General features: G+C 57.2%; 2 protein-coding genes across 10 annotated transcripts in view; one reads left to right on the forward strand and one right to left on the reverse strand.

The window, feature by feature from the left end:
- On the forward strand, positions 1-13737 carry C17H20orf27 (chromosome 17 C20orf27 homolog). 6 transcript variants are annotated; one of them, XM_021077383.1, is made up of 7 exons: positions 20-277; positions 542-632; positions 7152-7268; positions 8974-9116; positions 11792-11930; positions 12701-12823; positions 13060-13737. In XM_021077383.1, exons 3-7 carry the CDS (start codon positions 7250-7252, stop codon positions 13158-13160), a joined length of 525 nt encoding a protein of 174 aa, XP_020933042.1. In that variant the 5' UTR covers positions 20-277; positions 542-632; positions 7152-7249; the 3' UTR covers positions 13161-13737. The 6 variants fall into 6 exon arrangements, 5 of the variants coding, with proteins under 5 accessions (XP_020933044.1, XP_020933041.1, XP_020933040.1 ...); XM_021077382.1 differs by lacking the exon at positions 542-632 and having other exon boundaries at positions 11-198; XM_021077381.1 differs by lacking the exon at positions 542-632 and having other exon boundaries at positions 18-277.
- Positions 11464-20918, reverse strand: part of HSPA12B (heat shock protein family A (Hsp70) member 12B) — a 25787-nt gene continuing 16332 nt past the window's right edge. For all 4 annotated transcript variants that reach the window (XM_021077380.1, XM_021077379.1, XM_013985150.2 and 1 more), the window contains 7 exons: positions 20577-20693; positions 18348-18522; positions 17588-17674; positions 17038-17142; positions 16675-16933; positions 16201-16304; positions 11464-15606 (listed from right to left, as the gene is read on the reverse strand). In XM_021077380.1, the coding sequence (XP_020933039.1) occupies positions 14945-15606; positions 16201-16304; positions 16675-16933; positions 17038-17142; positions 17588-17674; positions 18348-18522; positions 20577-20693 (1509 nt within the window). In that variant the 3' untranslated portion in view covers positions 11464-14944. The remainder of the gene's footprint in view (positions 15607-16200; positions 16305-16674; positions 16934-17037; positions 17143-17587; positions 17675-18347; positions 18523-20576; positions 20694-20918) is intronic.

Below are 20918 nucleotides of genomic sequence, written 5' to 3' on the forward strand. Positions count from 1 at the left end.
GGTCGACCAATGGGAGGAGGTGGGGGCGTGCCCTTGAGGAGGGCGGCGGCGGCGCGGGGCTCTCTCCTCGTGTTAGGCGTTGAGCCCCCGCTGCCGCCGCGACCGCCACCGGTGCCGCCTTTGCCGTTGCCTCTGCTGCCTCTGCCCCCGCGGTCGCCCCTGCCCGGCCTGGTCCGGCGTCGGGGTGATCCCTGCAGGGTGAGACTGCTCCTCCTTTCGACACCTTCCGGTTCTGCCCCGCTCCTGGAGATCCCCTCCCAGCGAGCCGCTGTTCTAGGTAGTCTGTGCCTGAGAACTCATCGGGCTGGGGCGGGAGGTCTCCGTTGTCGGGGCCCGGCCAGGGAGGGCTCCTTGACACATGATCTGGGGGGATGTCAGGCTCCAGGGCCGCAGGTGACTGTTAGCTGCTAAAGCTGAAGTGCTTTCCGTGGGGCGCTGTTGGGGGCACGTGTGATACAGTGGGGGCGGGAGCCTAATGGGGTCAGCGCCGTCATTCCCCCCCTCATTGTCACCGCCTCGCTGTGTGACCTTGGACGAGTAGCCTCTCTGAACCTCTCGTGGCCCTGCACCTTCAGGGAAGAGGACGGTGATGTCCAGGAGTACAAGCTCCCGAGACTACTGCGTCAGCAGAGGTGAGGGTGGGGACGGCACAGGATTATCTCTGAGGGACAGAGCTGCCGCCTCACAGCCCCAGAGTGTGATGGGGGGCGGGGGGTGTTCAGACGCATCTCTCCACTTAGAAGAGGAGGATGAGGTAGGGATGGGGGCACCACACCCACGGGGATGGAGGCAGGAGAGGATACAGTTTCCTATCCCCAGGCCCCTCTGGTGCTTCTGGGAGCTTGGCCCCACCATCTCCCCGTTGTCACAAAGCAGGAGGGGTTCCTTTAGGTTCTGGACCAGTGTTCCTGTTCGTGAGCAAGGACCCTGGTAGACTGAGAAGGGAGGCCTTGGGTTGCTTTTCCTCCTGAATCTTGCCTTTGAGAAGTGTGGATAGAGGTTTCTCTGCCCAGGGAGCTGAAGAAAGTCAGGGACAGCTGTCACCCCCAGGACCTGGTCTGGCCTCTACCTCTTGGGTTTCAGGTGAGGCAGGCAGTCTAGAGGCTAGAGGGGTCTAAGTATCCTCTAGCTGGGGCCTTGAGGGATTGTGGGGAGGAAATGCTGGGAGGAGAGGGGAGGGGAGCACTTCTTGGGGAGACAGGAGGGTGTGAGATGGTGAGAGTCCCTTCCTCAGTTCACGTCTGCTCCACTTGTTTACTTGTCTTTGCAACTTTGGCCTGCTGGAGGGAGGAGGAAGTGGAACCACATCGAGACCGAGGCCTGTTTTTCAGCCCTCGTTCTAGGTATGTGGGCCACTGTGTGCCCAGTCCTACGTGAGGTTCTAGAGTCAGCAGGTTAGCGTGGTCTCAGCGGGTGCCCTTTGTACACGCTTGAGCTTTAATGAGTGGCTTCCGCAGGACTGAGGGCTTAAGCCAGGCCTGAGCCCTGGGCTGGGGTGGAGAGGGTGGAAGATTGTAGAGTTCCTGGCTCAGCAAGTCCTTGAACAGGTGGACAATGGGGATTGAGGAATGAATGAGAAATGAGGCTTCAAGAAGCATGTCCCTAGCCTCAAGGCAGAGGACAAGCTGGAGCTGGTCCTGTGATGCCTGGGATTTGGGGGCTGCCTCTGGGGGAGAGAGGTGCTGTGGTGATGCAGGTGTGGGATGTCAAGCAAGAGGGTGGCAGAGGCTCTGCTTTGCCATGGACAGACTGTCTTTGGCTTTTTCTCTAGCCTTGGGCCCCGGCGTGGAACAACCTGGAAGTAGTAGTTTGTACCCTGCAGGGCAGGAATCTAGGGAGCTGAGAACTCTGGATTCCTGTGTAACTGTCCATCTGCCCATTTGCCATGTCCATGATCCTCCTCCTTGTGACAGAGGTGCCACTGGGCCTGGCTGAGCCCTGCCCTGGCTAACCAGGACATAGGTTAACCTTGAAGCAGTCTTTCTCTCTAAAGCTGAGAGGGTCCTGCCAGTTTCCCTGAAAATAACTTAAAGCCACAGAAGTCTTCCGAAGCCCTTGTTCCAGTTTCCCATCCCTCCCCACCTCATGACTGCCCATGGTACCAATCCTGACCTGTTGACAGCCCATCTAAAGGGAGGTATCTTCTTTTTTTTTTGCCAGGGTGGGGACATTTCCCAAGATGTACATGCTTCACATTGTTATGAGTCCTTCTGGTTGGGGCTGGGGACAGTGGGATCCTAGCAGTCTGCTCCCTAGCGATCCCTGGAGACCTGGCTGGCCTGGAAGTGGGGGAGGAGGAAGGCAGGGTGAGGGAAAGGAGAGAGAGGCCCCTCAACCCTTGAGCTGTTTTCTGAGAAGCCTGAAGTCCCTGGGGGCCCACCCTGAGAGCCATTCCTGACTGTTCCAGTATTGGCCCGAAGTGCCTCTTTGATGCTGAAATTGCTGTTGCTTCAGAAACCAGTCCTTTGGGGGATTTGCTCTGCAAAGGTGGGGGTGGAGTAGGGACTGTTGTCGCAGAGCATCAGGCACCAGCTGCACCAAACCCACTGAGGAAGAGGTCCCTGCTCCTTCCTGTGTTGCCGATGAGGAAACTGAGGCACAGAGACGTGGAGTAACTTTGCTGTGCAGCCTGAATTTGAACCAGACCTGTGGGGCCCTGGAGCCCATGCCTGCTGCCTCTGGAGGGTGCTATGCTGCTTGAGCCATGCTCAAGACTTGGCTAACATGGGAGGAGGCCAGGGGTTTCCAGAGGCCTAGTGGGTCCCTATGGAAACAGCTGCCACAGGCAGAGGCCTGATGCCGGCTCCTGATTCTGAAGAGTGGACAAAAATCTAGTTCAGGAGTTCCCGTTGTGGTGCAGCAGAAACAAATCTGACTAGGAACCATGGGGTTGTGGGTTTGATCCCTGGCCTTGCTCAGTGGGTTAAGGATCTGGTGTTGCCATGAGCTGTGGTATAGGTCGCAGACGAAGCTCAGGTCCCACTTTGCTGTGGTTGTAGCTCTGATTCAACCCCTATCCTGGGAACTTCTATATGCCACCGGTGCAGCCCTAAAAAAAGGACAAAAGACAACAACAACAAAAAATCTAGTTCAGAAGGGACTTCGAACAGTGGGGCTCTCTGCTAGGAAAGGAGCTTTCTCCAGCCTCTTCTGGGCCTCGGGAGTCGCCTGCCTCCCTACTTGTGTTCTCATTGCTCAAGGGTTACAAGGCAGTGCCTGAGCACTGGCTCTCTCTTGAGCTCTGTCCTGCCCTCAGTGGATCTTCCATTTCAAGGTTGGGGGCCAGGTCACAGCTGACTGGGGCAAAGCTAGAAAAACACCCAACAGGAGGCCCCACTCTGAGATGGGGGGAGGGGAATGTCCGCCAGGGCAGGGGTTGGCTAAGAGTGGGGCGAGTAGTTCCTCTTCCTGAGAGCCACTGCCTAGACAGCCCAGCTGAGGCCCATGCTTGGGCTCCCCTTACTTTGCTCTTTCATTCATTTAACAAATATAAAAACACAGCTGCTCCCTGCCAGGTATTGGGCTGGGTACTGGGGACGTAGGGTTTGGCTAAAACACAGTCACTGCCCTTGTAAGGTGGGGAACAGAGTTATCAAATGATCCCAGAACTGCAAAAGGGGATCCTTTTTGAAGATTTTCAGGCCCATCCTGGGATGAGTCGGGTGGCGTGGGGTTGTGCTACTTGGAAAAAGGTCCTCTGGGGCTAAGACCCAGGCTAAGCTGTGGATGGGAGGCAGGATTGTTTTAGGCAGGGGGGAATGGCCTGGGGGAAGGCAGGCAGGCAAAGAAGCAGTGGCCTGGGGAGGAGGACAGGGATGGGACCCTGCATGTTTTATGAAGACCCAGGAGCCTTTGCTCAGCAGCCACTGTTTTTTTTCCTTTCTTTTTCTTTTTAGGGCTGCACCCGTGGCATATGGAAGTTCCCAGGCTAGGGGTCAAATCAGAGCTGCAGCTGCCAGCCTATACCACAGCCACAGCAACGCCAGATCCGAGCCACATCTGCACCCTACACCACAGCTGATGGCACTGCTGGATCCTTAACCCATTGAGCGAGGCCAGGGATCAAACTTGCATCTTCATGGATCCTAGTTGGGTTTATTAACGGCCGAGCCACGAAGGGAACTCCAGCAACCACTGTTTAAGGGTTTCACCTGGGCCTCTGGGAAGTGGGGGCGTCTTATCATTCCCCCTAACCCTAACCCTAACCAAGGTAGGAGGAGCGCCTGGTCCCCTTGCTCTTGGCTGTGTTTCAGATGCTCCAAGTCCACACCTTTGGGGGTGGCTGGAGTGGGTGGGTGGGGCAGGCCTCTCCCCAGAGGCCAGGCTCTGTGGACAAGATGAGTGTTCCAGAGCTAAAGGGCTGCCCTTCTGGGACTGACCCCAGACAGAGTTCTGGCCTGGGGCGTTTCCTGCATTCCTGAGACTCAAGCCTTGCCCTTCCCTGTCCCTTCTGAGGCCTCCTACTCTGGGCTCCTGGTACCCAAGCTGTTTGCTCTGCCCTTGACAGGGTGGGGTGGGGGGCGGGGAAGGGGGGGTGGGCTTGGGCCTGGGTGGGCTTCTCTCACATTGGGAAACTGGGAGGGAGGTGAGGCCTGCTCTCAGAGCTGCTCGGCACCCGAGAGACCTCAAGGTCATGCCCTCCACAGGCTCAGCCCCCACTCTGAGACCACCCCGTGGTTTCTCTCCATTCCCTGGACTAGTCAGGGTCATTCATGGGTCATTCATCTCCAAATACTTCAGTGTGTATCCCTGACAAATAAGGGCATACTTTTTTTAATATGTTTTGCTTTTTAGGGCCGTACCCAAGGCATATGGAAGTTCTCAAGCTAGGGGTCGAATCAGAGCTACAGCTCCCGGCTTATACCACAGCCACAGCAACTCGGGCTCCAAGCCGTGTCTTCAACCTACACCGCAGCTCAGAGCAATGCCAGATCCCTGACCCACTGGGCGAGGGCCAGAATTGAGCTTGCATCCTCATGGATACTGGTTGGATTCGTTTCTGCTGCACCACAATGGGAACTCCAGATGTCTCTCTCTTTCTTTTTTCTTTTTTTGCTTTTTAGGGCCACATGTGCAGCATATGGAAGTTCCCAGGCGAGGGGTCAAATTGGAGTTGCAGCTGCTGAACTACACCATAGCAGCAGCAACACTGGATCCTTTCACCCACTTCAAGAAGCCAGAGATCAAACCAGCATCCCCACAGACACCATGTCAGGTTCTCAACCCTCTGAGCCACATGGGGAACTCCTTTGCACTTGCAGCATGTAGAAGTTCCTGAGTCAGGGATCAGATCTGTGCCACAGCAGTGACATAAGCTGCCGCAGTGACAACACCAGATCCTTGACCCACTGCGCCACCAGAGAACGCCTCAGATGTCTCTTTTTATAGGTAGTTCGAAACCCCCTACCCCATTAATTTTTCTTCTTGCAACTGAGGTGGTGGGAAAAACCAGGTCAGTTGTCCCACGGCGTATCCTGCTTTCTTGGTCTCTTGGTGTTAATTTAGAGCAGCGGTTGGCAAACTTTTTCCATGAAGGGCCAGATAGTAAATATTTTAGACCTTGCAGGTTATGTGGCCTCTGTGGCAGCTACTCAAAGTAGTTTTGCTTTAGTGTAAAAACAGCTTTAGAAAATAAGCAAACAAATGAGCAGGGTGCACGCCAGTAAAACTTTATACAAAACAGTGGGGGCCCCACAGGCTATAGTTGGCCCATCCCCTATCTAGAACAGCCTCTTTTATTTTCCTACTTGCAGTTTGGAGAGAAAATTAGGTCAGTTGTCCTGGAGAACGTCCTGCCTTCTGAGTTGGTCTGCTTGCTTCCTTTTAGAGTTTGTTCCTCTGGCCTCTGTGTTTTCTGTCAGCTGGAAGCTGGAGCCTGAGGAGCTTGTTAGATGCAGGTCAGACAGTTGGGGTGGGGACCCCTTGTCAGCGGTGCTGTGACTTGGTGCTGCGTCACATTAGAGGCATCAGTATGTCCGGTCGTCCATCCCACTGAGTGAGAGGAGATTGACTATTGGCTGACGTGGAGTTCCCATTGCGACTCAGAGGAAACGAATCTGACTATCATCCTTGAGGACCCAGGGTCAATCCCTGGCCTCCCTCAGTGGGTTAAGGATCCGGCGTTGCCGAGAGCTGGATCTGGTGTTGCTGTGGCTGTGGTGTAGGCTGGTGGCTACAGCTCGGATTCGACCCCTAGGCTGGGAACTTCCATACGCTGTAGGTGTGGCCCTAAAGAGAACTTCCATACGCTGTAGGTGTGGCCCTAAAGAGACACACACACACACACACACACACACACACACGGTCGACTGACATCACATCCCTCCATTGCAAACTCATTCCCTTTAACCGTGTTGGTGCGCATCCACTTCAATCTTCGCCCTCTTGGTTCAGCCACTGGCTGGCGTTGCTTCCAGCATTTATTTTTGTGGGGTTGCAGAATTATGTAGCATCTGATCATTCCTTTGTTAAAGAAGAGCTGTCCTTTAACCACCAGGGCAGTTTGGTTCCAGCAGGGGCCAAGACAGGCTGAATTATTTCTTTATGGCCAATTTTCAGAGTAGGGAGCTAGAGCATTGCTATCATCAGTAGTGACAAATGAAGATTTGTTTGTTTTGCTTTCTCTCTTTTTGGTAATCTCTGTGAGTGCTCTGACTTTATGTAATTCCATCTGTTTCATCAGTTGCACTCATTATTCTTTTTGATGCTGAGATGGTCTCAGCCCAGCCTATCAGAGGCCAGACTGCTTACATAGGCTTCCTGGGGGCGCCGCCCACTGTTTCTGCCCTGAGGCTGCCCTTGGGGAGCTGAGCTGGGAGGCCAGCCAGAGAATCAAGCCACAGTCTGAATGGTGGGCTTTGATGAGGGCAGCCCCTCCACGGGTGTCCTGTATATGACCCTGGCCAATCACCAGGAAGGAAAGCTCTAAGGACATGTTATGTTACATGGGCCCCCATAAGAGTCCTGTGCTGGTGCTTTGGTGCCTAGAAGCAGCAGCTCAGTACATGCTGGCTGGGCCTTGGGTCAGTAGCTGTCAGGCGAGGGTAGGGGCTCTTGATGACTGTGGAGGATGGGTGGAAGAGAATCTCTGTCCCCCAGCCACAGGCCCATCAGTGGCTCTGACTCCGGCCTCCCCATTCCCCACCCATCAGGCGCCCGCTGGTGTCCCTGGAGCATGGGAGGCTGCTGAGCTTGGCCGGTGGTGTCTGGCAGGAGCTGCGTGTCTCACCCCGTGGCAGGGAGGGCGTCCATGGCTGCAGCCAACAAGGGTGAGTGCCTGCCTGGCCTGGTGGGGTTTGCAGAGTCTTCCAGGGGGCCTTGGTGGGAAGGGGCGTTGTTGCATGTGGGGCCTGCATTCGCTGTGTGTGTGTGTGTGTGTGTGAGAGAGACAGACAGACAGGCAGACAGAGATACAGGGAGAGAGGGAGAGTACACGAATCACATCAGTAATTACATCGGTGTTTGTGCTAGGGACACCCAAGCCCTAGCAGGGAGCCTGGGGACCCCTGTTGGCTCCTTGGTGTGCTGATCTGTGGAGGTGTGTGCCCTCACGGCCCCATATTCCAGCCTCTCTGTTCCACTGTGGGGGTTGGGGAGCACAAGGGGCTTGGGGTGAGCACTGAGGCTGGGGAGGTGGGTAGGGCCATAGCAGGCTGTGAAAAGGAATCTGGGTTTCATTCAGAGTCCGGAAGGACTCATAGAAAGTTTTTGGTGACGGAGGCCTGGTGGGACATGAGGGTCAGGTCTGGGGGGGCTCAGCAGGGAATGTGGAAGTGCCAGGCTGGCCTAGGTTCTCCCACCAAAGTGACTCTGAGCAGGGCTCCTGAGGGCCCTAAGGGCTGTGGGAGTCAGAGGGAACTGGGGTCATGCTCTCAGCAAGATGGACCTCCTTTGGTTCAGGCCGTCAGCCCAGCTCCCACCACTCTGCCCACATTAAGTTCCTGACTTCCTGGCCTTGGAGGACCCAACCCAGCTGGGGACAGCCTGGGCCTTGTGGGATAGGCAGAGGAGGGAAACTTAGCTCTGGGAGGATTCCTGGAGGTTGCCCTGGGTTCTTCCTTCCCACCTGCCTGGGATCAGTGATGAGTTTTAGAGGCAGCAGCAGCCCCTCTTAAGGAGGGCTGAGTATGGTTTTTTGTGTGTTTTTTGGGGTCTTTTTGACTTTTCTAGGGCCGCTCTTGCGGCTTATGGAGGTTCCCAGGCTAGGGGTTGAATCAGAGCTGTAGCCACCGGCCTACACCAGAGCCACAGCAATGCGGGATCCGAGTCACGTCTGGGACCCACATCACAGCTCACAGCAACGCCAGATCCAAGCCGTGTCTGCGACCTACACCACAGCTCATGGCAACACCGGATCCTTAACTCACTGAGCAAGGCTAGGGATCGAACCCACAACCTCATGGTTCCTAGTCGGATTCGTTAACCACTGAGCCACCATGGGAACTCCTGAGTATGGTTTTTGACCTTCTGTTTCTCTAGCCCCCAGGGCAGGTCCCACAGAGTCAGTTCCTGTCCCTGCCCTCCTCCCCTCTGAGGTAGGGGTCAGTAGGAGGGGCAGGCAGGAGGCCTCAGACACTGATGACCTGGAAGAGGAGATCCCAGAGATGGGGGGCTTGGCCCTTCGGGGGAGCACGGGGCGGGGTGTCCTGAGGACCAGGGCAGAGTCCCGCACTGCCTGATGTTTGCTGAGTCTCTTCCCTGTCAGCCCCATTCTCTCTAAGCGAAGGGTCGTACCAGCTAACCCCTGAATGCTCCCCCACAGCCACTCAGGATGAGTCCTGTCTGGGGAGGATGAGCAGGTAGGGGCAGGTGAGAGCCTCAAGCCTCCTGATCTCCATTATCCAGTAAGATGCAGCCCAGCTGTGGATGCTGGGTGATGTGAAGGGCAGGGGGCAGGGCGGCGACATGTTGCAGCTGGTTCCTGGGGAGCAGCAAAGGCGACAGCCCCCGGAGCCTCTCTCACTCTCTTCATAGGCAACAAGCCCAGAGTCCGGAGTATCCGCTTTGCAACAGGCCATGATGCAGAAGGCTCCCAGAGCCATGTCCACTTTGATGAGAAGCTGCATGACTCCGTGGTCATGGTCAGCCAGGAGAGTGAGAGCAGCTTTCTGGTCAAGGTATGTGGCAATGCCCCCCAATCCCCTCCTCCCTCACCCCCGGTCCCCGCCCAATCAGCCTGGCTTCCTGAGCCTGCTGCATTTCCTCTAAGCTGGCTCCAGAGGCACATCTTTGTCCTTCCCTGGGCCTTGGTTTCCCCATCTGTAAAATGGAAAGTGTGAAACCACAATGAGATGAGTGTACTTAGGATGGTATTTGCATGGAAGTGGAGCTGTTGCTATGGGCATCACCACCACCATGACAATTGCGATCAGAAGGCAGTTGTCACGGCTGTGGTATCACAGGTCTGGGTTCAAGTTCATGCCTGCTGTTCTGGCTTTGTGACCTTGGGCAGGTCATCTCAGTTTTCTCTTCTCTGAAGTAGAGACAGTTCACACCCCAAGGAGTTGGAAATGGAAGGAGGTACGGGTGTCACACAGGCGTGAGGCTAATTATGCTCATAACAAGGTGTGACTTTATTTACTCTTCTTTGCCAAACCTCTGGCTGATTTAAGCTCTTTGCAGTAGTAGTTATCCGCTCCCCGCTCCACCCCGTGTTTTTCTCGCTCTCCCTCTCCTCGTGGCCACACCTCACACACCCTCTACTGTGGCTCCTCCAACTGCTGGGACACTGTTGGATCCCACAGCCACTTGGGAGGGGCAGGATTAATTGGGGAACACGGCCTTCGGGTTGGATAGTAAACCAGAGCTCCAGAGTTGAGCCCTGGAGGGCTTGGCGGTGGGGGTGTGGCATCCGGTCTGTTGAGACCACCCTGAAGAGGGGCCCAGATTCAGACCCATTTTTGGCCAACTCTAAAACCCTTGCTCTTTCTCCTACAGCTGACAGCTTCCACAGGGGAATAAACAGAATGAACCCAAACTTTCAAAAATAGCTCCCCGCCTCCCGTTGCAAAATCCATTCATGTCCGTTAGAGAAACTGTGGAAGACAGAGCAAACTACAAAGAAATTTACAAGTACCCGCAGTCATACTATCCAGAAATAACCATGGTTAATATTTTGATGTGCGTCATTCCAGTTCCTTTATTAGCTTCGTTTCCAAAAACAAAAAGCTGGTATCACACTACACACTGTTTTTTGCTTGCTTCTGTTGTGAACCATCTCCTGCCTGTGTCAGTAAATAATTTTCCACGAGATTTTACAACTGCCTGGTGTTCCATTATATGTATTATCATTGATTTAGCTGGTTTCCCCATTCCTGGTGTTATGGTTGTTTCTATTTTGTATTAAGTAGAGCAGTGACAAGTATTTTTTTGCACATCTGAGTATTCCCCTGGAAAATTCTGCAAATGGTGGAGCTGGATTCAGGGTCACCATTGGCAGGTACAACCAGAAAGCCCTCTCAGTTCCTGCTGTGGTTCAGTGGAAGCAAACCTGACTAGCATCCATGAGGATGCAGGTTTGATCCTTGGCCTTGCTCAGTGAGTTAAGGACCCGGTGTTGCCGTGAGCTGTGGTGTAGATCACAGATGCGACTCAGATTCCATGTTGCTGTGGCTGTGGCATAGGTTGGCAGCTACAGCTCTGATTCGACTCCTAGCCTGGGAACCTTCATATGCCGCGGGTAAAGCCCTAAAAAGCAAAGCAAAACAAAACAAAAGAGAGAGAGAAAGAAAGAAAGCCCTCTTCAGAGGTGTGCCCTCTACCAGCAGAGTGGGGGGGAGGGCAGGGACTGAGCTTTAATTGTGCAGTGACATCATCCTGATCCCACTGAAGGGCTCTCTCAGGGACAAGGCCACCTAGTTCCTGAAACTGAGGAGAGCGTGTGCCCCTGCAAGGACACACATTGCTGCACCCCTGTGCCTCCTGGACTGGCACTCCAGTCAGCCGACCCACCCTGGCTCTGACCCTTCATACGACTGGAGTTTCTAAGGATGGCATCTGTCCCAGAGGGCATGGGTTGCCAAGCTCTGTGCATGAACAACAGAAATTGCTCAGGCCGTGAATCAAGGCTTTGGGGCACAGAGAGCCTTTGAGTAGGCAGGCAGGCAGGCATCCGTGTCCACGTGCCAACAGGGCAGGCTGGAGCCTGAGTTCCATGGCTGGTGCCAGGCCTGTCGGTCAGCTCTGGACTGACACAGCTGGCCTAGTGTCACTTTTTGTAGTTCTGTCCCACCCTCCATCATGTGCTGTGTTGCCTGGTGGCTCCACGTGAGTGACTAAAGGACCAGGGGTCTGATCCTGGCCTCTTAGCTCTGGGCACATACTGGTAGTGATGGGGCAGGTGGATGGCCTGTGTCATGGGGCTTTGAGCCTCCCCTGTGGCAGTGGCTGGTGACTTGCTGCGTGCCACTTGTGGCAGGAGTAGCCAAGAGGTCCGGAAAGGACTATACCCTGGCTGCAATGGCCTTCAGCCAACTGTTTCCTGGCTTCCATTTCATCACCTACAGAATGGGCCACTGAGGAACTTCAGGGCCCATGAGACAGATGCTAAGGAGTGTGCTGGCCAAGGTGTAGGGGTGGAGCCTTGGAGAAAGGGCCTGGAACTACCAGGCCAGAGGTATGGACCAGCTAGATGGAGGGAGTCAGGGTCCCCTGGGATTATGGAGGAAGCCAGTGTAGGGCCTGAGCAATTTCTGTTGCTCATGTACAGAGCTCATAGGTGGCACAACCTGGGTGGGCCCCGGGGGGAGATTGAGAGTGAAGGTGCCTCCTTACCCCACCCCTCCTGCTGCAGGTTGGCTTCCTGAAGATCCTGCACAGGTATGAGATTACCTTCACTCTGCCCCCAGTGCACAGGCTGAGCAAGGACGTCCGAGAGGCACCTGTCCCCAGCCTGCACCTCAAGCTCCTCAGCGTCATGCCCATCCCAGAAGGTGCGTCCCCTTTTCCAGCAGGGCCTGCATGTGAGTGGGAGTGAGAGCATGGGGTACTTCCGCCTCCCCACCCCGGGCAGCTCAGCACTCTGGGGCCATGATGCCTCTTTATAGGCTTGCAGTGTGGGCCCCCATCCCAGGCCACACTCTCTGGACGCAAGTCCACAGGCTCACAGAGTTGGTCTGTATCTGTTCATTGCCTGGTAGTTCCCTCAGTGGGCTGCCTAGAGCCTTCCCTTTCCTGCACCTCAGGAAGAATCCACTGGAACCTCAGGACCTCCAGGCAGCTACCTCCCAGCACCCACCAGACATGGGCTGCTTCTTTGTACCCTGCCAGCTTCAGCAGCTCCCCACCCCACCCCCACCAGCTCCCAAAGGCTAGGGTATCAGTTTCACCATGTGCTGAAGCCCCAGCTTCAGTTTCATGTCCCCCTACCTTCATCTCATGACCTTGCCCTTAAGCAGATTGAGCAAGCCCTCTCAGCCTTCGCCTCTTGCCACCTGATCTGCTTGAGCCCTGCCCTACTCCTCCCTCCCGTCACCCCCTCTCCCCACCTACCTTACTGGGGAGTCCCACCTCTTGGAAGCCTGTGGGCGAAGTCATGTGGAGCTCACTGAAAAATGTGAAGTTCCAGAGGCCAGTGCGCACAGCCCTGGGGGGGTGGGTCCTGGGCCTTCCCCACTCCTTTGGAGGAGTCAGCCAGTCCTGGGGGGCAATGGGTGCTGGGGGTCGGGGCGGGAGGCTGCAGAGATGTCGATCACCTGGGCAGGTTACAGCGTCAAGTGTGAGTACTCGGCGCACAAGGAGGGCGTCCTCAAGGAGGAGATGCTGCTGGCCTGTGAAGGTGGCACCGGCACCTGCGTGCGGGTCGTGGTACAGGCACGCGTCATGGGTGAGAGCGTGAGGCGTGGGTCTGGCTGGAGGAGGGAGGCACCCATTTGGCCACAAGGGGTTTCCCCACCCCCTTGCATCGGAGAAAGGGATCCTTGCCCCCGCCCATTCCCAGCTCCTTCGTGGGTGCCCTCCTCCCCACGCCCCTAGCGGAGCCAGGAGGGAGGGTGGCAGTTCCCTTGGAGTAGCTGGGGCTGGGCTCCAGCCTGGCATACTGACATGTCGCCTGCCTTGCAGACCGACACCACGGCACACCCATGCTGCTAGATGGTGTCAAGTGCGTGGGTGCTGAGCTTGAATACGACTCGGAGCACAGTGATTGGCACGGCTTCGACTGAGGCCCGCGCCCCCGCCTGCCTTGGGGCCCCTCAGCCTTAAACCCCACCTCCTCTCCCTGAATGCTGCGTGACGGTGTAGCTTCCGCACCCCTCCCCGGGGTGGGCATGGAGGTGGAGGGTCCAAGGGCCTCCAAGCCAGAGCCCTGCCCACACCTCTCACCTCATATGTGTGCCACCTCCCTGCCTCCCCAGCGTCCTCCTCTCCCACTTCCTCCTCTCGGTGTGCCTCAGTCTCCTGCCGGAAGAAATGGGTTGAGCCCCCAGGGAGGCTATCTGAGGAGGGATGGGGGAGAGCCTGGGGCGGGTTTTACCAACCATCCTCCCCAAGCCATAGGGGCTCCTGCCAGGGCCTGGGAGAGGAGGGAGCTGGCTCTGTGGCATAGCTGCCACCAGTATTGCTGCTGCTGTCTCGCTTTGGCCACCTCTCCTGTCCCCTCCCTCTTTTCCACTGCTGTCCATGGTGAGTAGGAGGGAGGTGCGGTCCCCAGCCCCTACTCCCCAGGTCTGTGTTACTTGGTTTTTAAATGACTGGTTGGGCTAAAATCCTAAAGAAATAAAACTTCCATTGGACACCAGAGGCCAGCAGGATATTTTTGTTCTCCAGGGCTCTGAGGATGCCCACCCTTCTGCAGTTGAGCCAAGGAACAGTTCTGGCTAAACTCATTCTTTTTGGAGGCAGGGTCACTTCATGGTATTACAGCCCCCAGCCCCCAAAGATGTATGCATAGGTGGTGGCATTTTAGGCCTGGGAACAGTCGCCAAGACGGAGTTTGAATGGGGAGCCTTCTGCCCAGGTCAGAGCTTGGTCTGTGGAATCGGTTGTTCAGCTTAGGGGGCTTGACCTGGAGACAGGAGCACCTCCTTTTAGTCAGTTCCCAGCCCTTCTCCACAACTCTGCTTTTGGGGTTCCCTCTCATGAGGTACCTGGAGGCTATGGCTTCACCTTGAGCATGCTTTATTGTCACCCAAGGGGGCTCAGGCAGGTACACTGAGCTGCCAGCAGAGCTGAGGGGGCAGAGGTGGGACCAGCCCTCAGTCAGTGCCCCCTCTGCCTTCCCTCCCCTCCTCCACTTAGGTGGTTGGATAGAGTTCAAGTGGGTCATTTATAGGCTGGCCTTGGGACCTTCTCAGATAAAGGAAAGCCCCCCCCCAACACCCCAACATGTTCCCCCACATCCTCTTATAAGTGCCTTCACCCTGCACCCTTCTCAGAACCTACCACTGCCCTTCCTCAGCATTCATACTTGGGTGGTCAGTACCGCACCCAGGAAGGAAGGTCCTTTTACCTCTAGCCCTCTCAGGTCCGCCTTCCTGTTGTTGTGCTGCCCAGCTCCCTTACACAGGCTGAGCCAATCCCTGCACTCTGCCCCCAGGCCCAGGCCCTGCACAGCCTCCTTTCTCCTGCGGCCTCACCTGCAGTAGCGTTGCTTAGCTTCTCCCAGCTGCCTCCACCCCAACCCCCCTCCCCACTCCCCCCCTGGCCCCCAGTTCAGACCAGGACTCTACTCTTCTGGTGCATTCTCTGCTTTCTGGATCAAGAGCTCCCTGCGGGCACACCGTCTTAGAAACCTAAGTCGTCTTGATCTCAGTCCTTGACAGGGCCCTTCGACCTTCCAGTCATGGGACCAGGCCCCAATCCCAAAGCCAGAGTTTCTGGATGTGTCCCCACCCATCCCTCCTGCGACCTCATCTCCCGGGGCAGCATGGCCCCAGCCGGCTCCCCAGGCCCTGGAGCCAAAAGGGTGCGGCTGGGCCAAGGTGGGGCTGGCATCGTGCTCGCGCCCTCAATTGGAAAGAAAGTCGATGGTGGCGCGCACGGAACGATTGGTACTGACATCGACGGCAGTAACCTTAATCTCTGTGTCGCCAAACTGCATGGCGGCGCGGATCTCGCGGCGGCCAGGGGGCGCTCCGGCAGCGTTGGGGCCGCCCTCCGCGGGCTCCGGCTCGAGCTCTAGGCTGAGCGCGCCGCACTTGCGCACGCCCGGGTCGGTGATGAAGCGCGCGTCCTCGGCGGCGCAGCAGTACAGGTTGATAAGGACGCGCCGCTGGCCCGGGCGCGCCGGGCAGTAGCTGCGCCGCACCTCCTCACCCAGGGCCACCGACTGCTCGGCGGCCACGAAGCGCTCAAATACGTCGGTGCACCAGCGGCGGCCGTCGCGAACCAGCAGCTTTTCGGGTGGGTGGCGCCCAGCCACGAAGCGATTGAGCACTCCCACGCCGTAAGTGAGCGGCGAGCGGCGCACTCGCACCACACCGGGCGCCTGTCCGAAGAGCACGGCGCCCTTAAGGATGGTGAGGCCCACGTCGTGCGGGACCACCACGCGCAAGCCGCGGGGGCCCAACGCCGCCTGCACCGCGTGCTGCAGCACGGCCGACTCCGCGAAGCCGCCCACCAGGAACAGCAGCTTCACGCCCTGCACTTCGGGGCGCGCCAGCAGCGCCTCTGCAGGACAGGGGTGGAGGGCGGCAGTAAGAAGAAGGGCGGGGGACTAGCGGGGAGAGAGAGGGTGCACAGGAGCCACTGGCACCTCTCCTCTGCCCGTCCGTACCCTCTGGGCAACCAGAAACTAGCCATTTCACGATAGAACGATAGCCCAGCTCTGATTTTAAAAAACAAAGCGCACTTTCACGAGGGACCCCGGCAATCTTCATGGGCTCTGCTTCCCCAACGCTACCTACTTTCCCACCACAAGGTGGAGGGCTTGAGATAAGGATCTGCATTTACACATAGTGAATGCCTACTGCATGCAAGGCATTGTACTCTACATATTTCTTAAGAGTAATATGAGTAACAGTTTGGGGAACCTACTATCACCTCATTTGGGGTAACAGGCACCAGAGGTTCTTTAACCTGGTAAGACTATGCATCCTTCCGTCCTATCAGTCTCCACTGCACTGCGTCCTCCAGGTGTTCCAGAGGATTCTGGGTCTCATTCTAGTGTACAGATATGGGAAGGTTCCCAGGCATTATTAGGGGGGATTATTCCCGCATCTGGGTGTGTATGTTGGGGTGGAGGACCCAAGTTCAGGCGCTCACCTATGTGCTGGATGATCCCGCTGACTGTGGGCTGAAAGAGCTCGTTCATGGCCTCACAAGACATCCTGAGCATCCCCTGGGAGGACCACTTTACGGAGTTCACACTGTAGGTGGAGAAGGAGACAGGCCTATGGGTCAGGGTCCTGGTCCTACCCGAGTTCCAGGCCGATGTACCTGGGCCCTGACTGTATATTGTCTTATGCCAACCTCACTCTCCCGGGCTTTAGATGTAGGTCTGCTCCAGTTGCAGGTATGAGGTCTCAGGAGAGGAGCCTCCCATTGCCCCGGGCAAAGGAACCCAGACGCCTTGCTGGGCAGGTGTGTGTTTGTGTGGCTGTGGGGATGGGGGACGGGGGCGGGGGGGGGGCGGTGGCGGAGATAGATGTCTGCCTTTTCTTGCCCGGGTTTGTACCGCAGACCCTGCTGGAGTACTCATGCCCCGCCCACTGCAGGGGGGGGAGTCCCTGGGCCCACCTGCTCCTGCGCAGGGCCGTCTCCACATTGTGGCCTCGCTGCTTCCGGTAGAAGTCAATGAAGGAGAAGGGCAGCGAGATGTTGAGCGCCCCCGCACGGTGCGGGCCTGCGGTGCGTTTGCGGGCCTCAAAGGCTATAGTCAGATCCACCCAGGCTGCTGGGCGTTGCCTTTTGAAGGTGGCGATGAAGTCCTCGCCGAAGATGCGGCCCAGCAGCTGCTCAAAGGCCAGGTCCACTCCCACCGCGCCACAGGGGCCGCCTGGGGTGGAGCAGGGGACGATGGAGACGTCAGTGCCCACTACGCCGCCAGGGGGCGATGGCGGGGCCAGGCCGCGCTGGGTACCAAGGAGCCTGGCTACTCACCAGAGGCCTTGTAGAGTTCCTTGAGGGTGCCATGGGGCTGCTCCAGTTGGTGCACGGTCAGGTCCACGGTGCCTCCCCCGCAATCTGCCACCATGTAGCGGTCTCCTGCGGGGGGGCGAGCGTGAGCACACACTCGTGACACCTTCAGCTCTGTGCCCTTTCTAGACTCACCCAGCCTCTAGTCCTGCCCCAGGTCCCGAGCCCTGTCTGCGGGGGGGTCCGGAGGTGGGGTGGAGATGGGCTGAAAGGGGCTTCAGGCGCTCGAACCTCAGGTCATCAGGCAGGGGCACAAGGTGTGGGGGAACGAGGTTCTAGGGTGCTGCAACTCCATCTCCAGAGGAGTCGGGGTTAGGGGCATGGATGTGAGTGGGGGTGGGGCGCAGGTAACTGCGAGAGAGTCTACCAGGTTAGGTACAGATGATGGAGTTGGAAGGGGCGGGGAGGGCGGGGTGGTTCCTAGGGGCCAGAGCTGACTTTGGAAATGTCCTTCCACATCAGTATGGTGCCCCACTGGGCCCAAAGGATATCCCTCCATTTTCCCTGCATCCACCTGCTTGCATCTCGGCCCACAGCTCTCCGACGCCTGACTCCACCAGGAACGTGCGGCTGTGGCGCGACTTTCGAAGCTGCTCTCGGGCTGGATGTTGAGGGACAGCAGGACCGTGAAGTGAGAAGGAGGTGCCTCAGCTACCACGCTCAATCTCCCAGCCTCCCACCATCCATGAGCATCTGGAGCAGCAAGGGCTCCTAAAACTCCTGCTCCACTCCCAACTGGGAGAGGGCACTGCTGAACCCCAAGGGGTCCAGAAAAACCAAATGGGGTAATTGGGCACTGTAACCAGTATCTAAGGGGAAATATTGCCTGCTGCAGGACCTTCCCTTGACACAGGAGAGCTCCAGCCAGGACAAAAGCAGAATTATGAAGGTCTGCAGGAGCTGGTAGGGGAGGTCCTGGGGCCTCTCCCTGCCATGGGAGATGGCATCTGGGAGGATGACCAAGGTTGACCATAGCCGTCTCAGTGCCCGGTCCTGGCAGCGGGAGCTTGGGGCTGATGGGGGGGACAACTGATGTGCCAGGAGAAGGGCAACAGATTCAGTGGCTGTTTAAGAGAAAGCTCCTAAAGACCTCCACCTCCAGCTCAGAGCACCCTCTGTCAGTACCCCAACATCTCCCTCCAGGGTAAGCCATCGCCCTCTCCACTCTCAGACTCAGTGCTGGGCTGGGTCCTGTTGTCCTCAGACACTGCTACTCTAGGGCAAGGTGAAATCCCCAAGGCTACCACTGGGCAGCACCGCTGGGGGTGGCTCACCCTGCCGGAAGCTCGAATCAATGGAGCAGCGCTCCCCCAGGCGCCTGCTGCCAGGAGCCCGGCTGCTCAGGTCCAGGAGCTGGTGCAGACGCAGCTTGCGACAGTAGACAGAGGCAGCCTCTGGCTCCAGGGCGATGAGTAATTGCTCTGCATCCTCTCTTGATACCAGTCCAGCCTGGGGAGGGGTGGTGGGCAGGGTCAGGGAGCATCAGGGGCCAAGCATTACACTGAAATGGCACCTCAGAGCAGGTGACTGGGGCTTTCACCACCTTCCCATCATATACCACCCGTGCTAGGCCTCTCCATGCTGCACACTTTTGAAGCTGTCTCCCAGGCACCCTGTGACCAGGCTGGGGAGGGTCATGGCCACAGCTGAGGATGCCATGGAGGTACCCAGCAGGGAGAGACTCTAGACTGAGTGGAAACCTACAGCACCTAGGATCTGCCCTGGGCTGCAGCAAGGTCCCCTTCACAGGTGCTGGGCTGGCCTGCTGAGCCCTGGCCGAGGGGGTCAGTGGTGACTCCAGCACATATGTTGGGGTGGGGGGGTAATGACCAGACCATCAGTGAGAGGAGAAGGTGAGGGATCCCCTTTGGCTCACTGCACCCTCGTTCTCCATCAGGCTGGTGAGAGTGGCCACAGGCCTTCTCACTCTCAGGAATCCTTTGTTCCCAGGGAATCTGATACAGGAAGAAAGAAACTTCAACAGTGAAATTTCAGGCACCAAGACAGGCCAGTTGTGGGGGATAAAAACACTTGAGATTTGTTACTTCCTGCATCAGGGCCCCGGATCCCCATAGGAAGTGCTTTATGGTTTTGTGGGATTCCTCAGATTCTGACCAGGTGGGGGAGGGGGATGGGTGGGTATTGAGACTTCCTGCCCAGGGCCAGCCCTTCCTGAGCTGCCAGCCAGCGAACAGTGTGGGAGGAAGCAGGGTGGATAAACCAGCAGGGGGGCACTGGTAGGGGGTGTTTGTTCTGGCTGGGCACAGCCATGCTTTTATCCTGGTCTCTGGGCTGGGGATGCCTGCTGGCCTTAGGGGCCAGTGTAGGTACCCGCAGATGTTGGCACTTGGGGCATGCCTGACACCCAGGTGGGTTTGTAGGAGGTTGAGGACCTTGGTATCTTCCAGGGGAGGGGGCACTGGAATTCCTAAGATCTTTTTTGGAGGTACCAGGGTGTCCTCCAAAGCCTTGGGACCGGGGCAAGATCAAACAACGAGCCTCCCCCCTTCTCCACTGAAGTGGGGGTACCTGAGCTGCAGCTCCTTTTTTCCCAGACTTTTGGCATCTCTTATGGCAGAAAGGCCCGCAAACATTGGCCTAAATCACCTCCCTTCATAGTTTCATGGTCTCATTTCCCCTGCTCAAGATCTTACAATGGTTGGGACTGTGGTGGGGATGGGGTTTCTGAAAACACTGGCGCTGGCTGAAGTGGGTGCCTGGTGTCCTGCCCAGCTACTGTGAGTGTTGGCTGCTAGGGGCCCACCGCTGCTCCTTCTCTGGAGAACAGCCCTCAGTTGAACAGGAACCACCTCACTCCCCCAGTCACCAATGACAGACTGATAAGGATAGGCAAAAAGCTGCACCCCTTGCCCCATCATGGCCAGCATCCTGGTGCAATCTCCCTCGAGAGCTCTCTGGGGGATCAGGGTGAGACTCGGCTCCAGTTGAGACCATATCCCTGCTCAGCTCTTTCTCCTGTCCTGCTTTCCTCACTCCCATTTCTCCTGAGAGTCCTTCAAGAGACCACATGCACAAGAATCCCCATCCCGGGCTCTGCTTCTAGGAAACCTGATTTTTGTTTGGTTTTGTTTTTCAGCGCTGCACCCATGGCATATGGAGGTTCCCAGGCTAGGGGTCTAACTGGAGCTACAGCTGCCGGCCTATGCCACAGCCACAGCAACGCCAGATCATTAACTCACTGAGCGAGGCCAGGAATCGAACCCGCAACCTCATGATTCCTAGTGGGATTCGCTTCCCCTGTGCCATGACGGGAACTCCAGGAAACCTGCTTTAAGACACTGTTTCAGCTAGCCTGGGCTGTGCCTCTTGTCCCTCTGCTCTCTGTTCCTGCAGCCCCCCCTCCCCAAAATGCCCAACAGGGTGCGACTGGCAGCCTGTACACAGTGACCCTGTGGTGCCGAGGCTGCTGGGTGAATGAGGGTACTGGGCCATGCCCGGGGCCCTCCCAAGCAGCGTCCATGGCTCGGCCTGCATGTTCTCACCAGGTAGGCAGCCTCCCGCATGAACTGCTTGGCTGGCTGTTTCCAGATGGCGGGCACCGTCAACACCCAGCGCACAGTGTCCTTTTCCGGTAGCGACGGGCATTGCTCCCTCAGCTCCTGGAGCAGGAGGGGACAGTGAGGGGAACAGGTGGCTTGGTTTGGGGGGAGTGTCTTCAGCTTCTATGGGAGCTGGAGGAATGAATCAGGCCCCAGGAAGGACTTCCCAGCCGAAGTGAAAGAATTCTAATACCACCTGCCCCCACCTCTCCAACACCCGTAGGGCTGATGCAGGCTCTACCAGACAGGCGGAGGACTGGAGATGATGACCTTTGACCTCTGATG

Source organism: Sus scrofa, chromosome 17 (genome assembly GCF_000003025.6).
Source record: "Sus scrofa isolate TJ Tabasco breed Duroc chromosome 17, Sscrofa11.1, whole genome shotgun sequence".
Taxonomy (NCBI): domain Eukaryota; kingdom Metazoa; phylum Chordata; class Mammalia; order Artiodactyla; family Suidae; genus Sus; species Sus scrofa.

Excerpts from the sequence above, each read along its gene's own strand:
- C17H20orf27 (XM_021077382.1), top strand. Across the intron at positions 9,117-11,791 it reads AGAGCAGCTTTCTGGTCAAG|GTTGGCTTCCTGAAGATCCT; the intron begins GTATGTGGCAAT and ends CTCCTGCTGCAG. Across the intron at positions 11,931-12,700 it reads CGTCATGCCCATCCCAGAAG|GTTACAGCGTCAAGTGTGAG; the intron begins GTGCGTCCCCTT and ends TCACCTGGGCAG.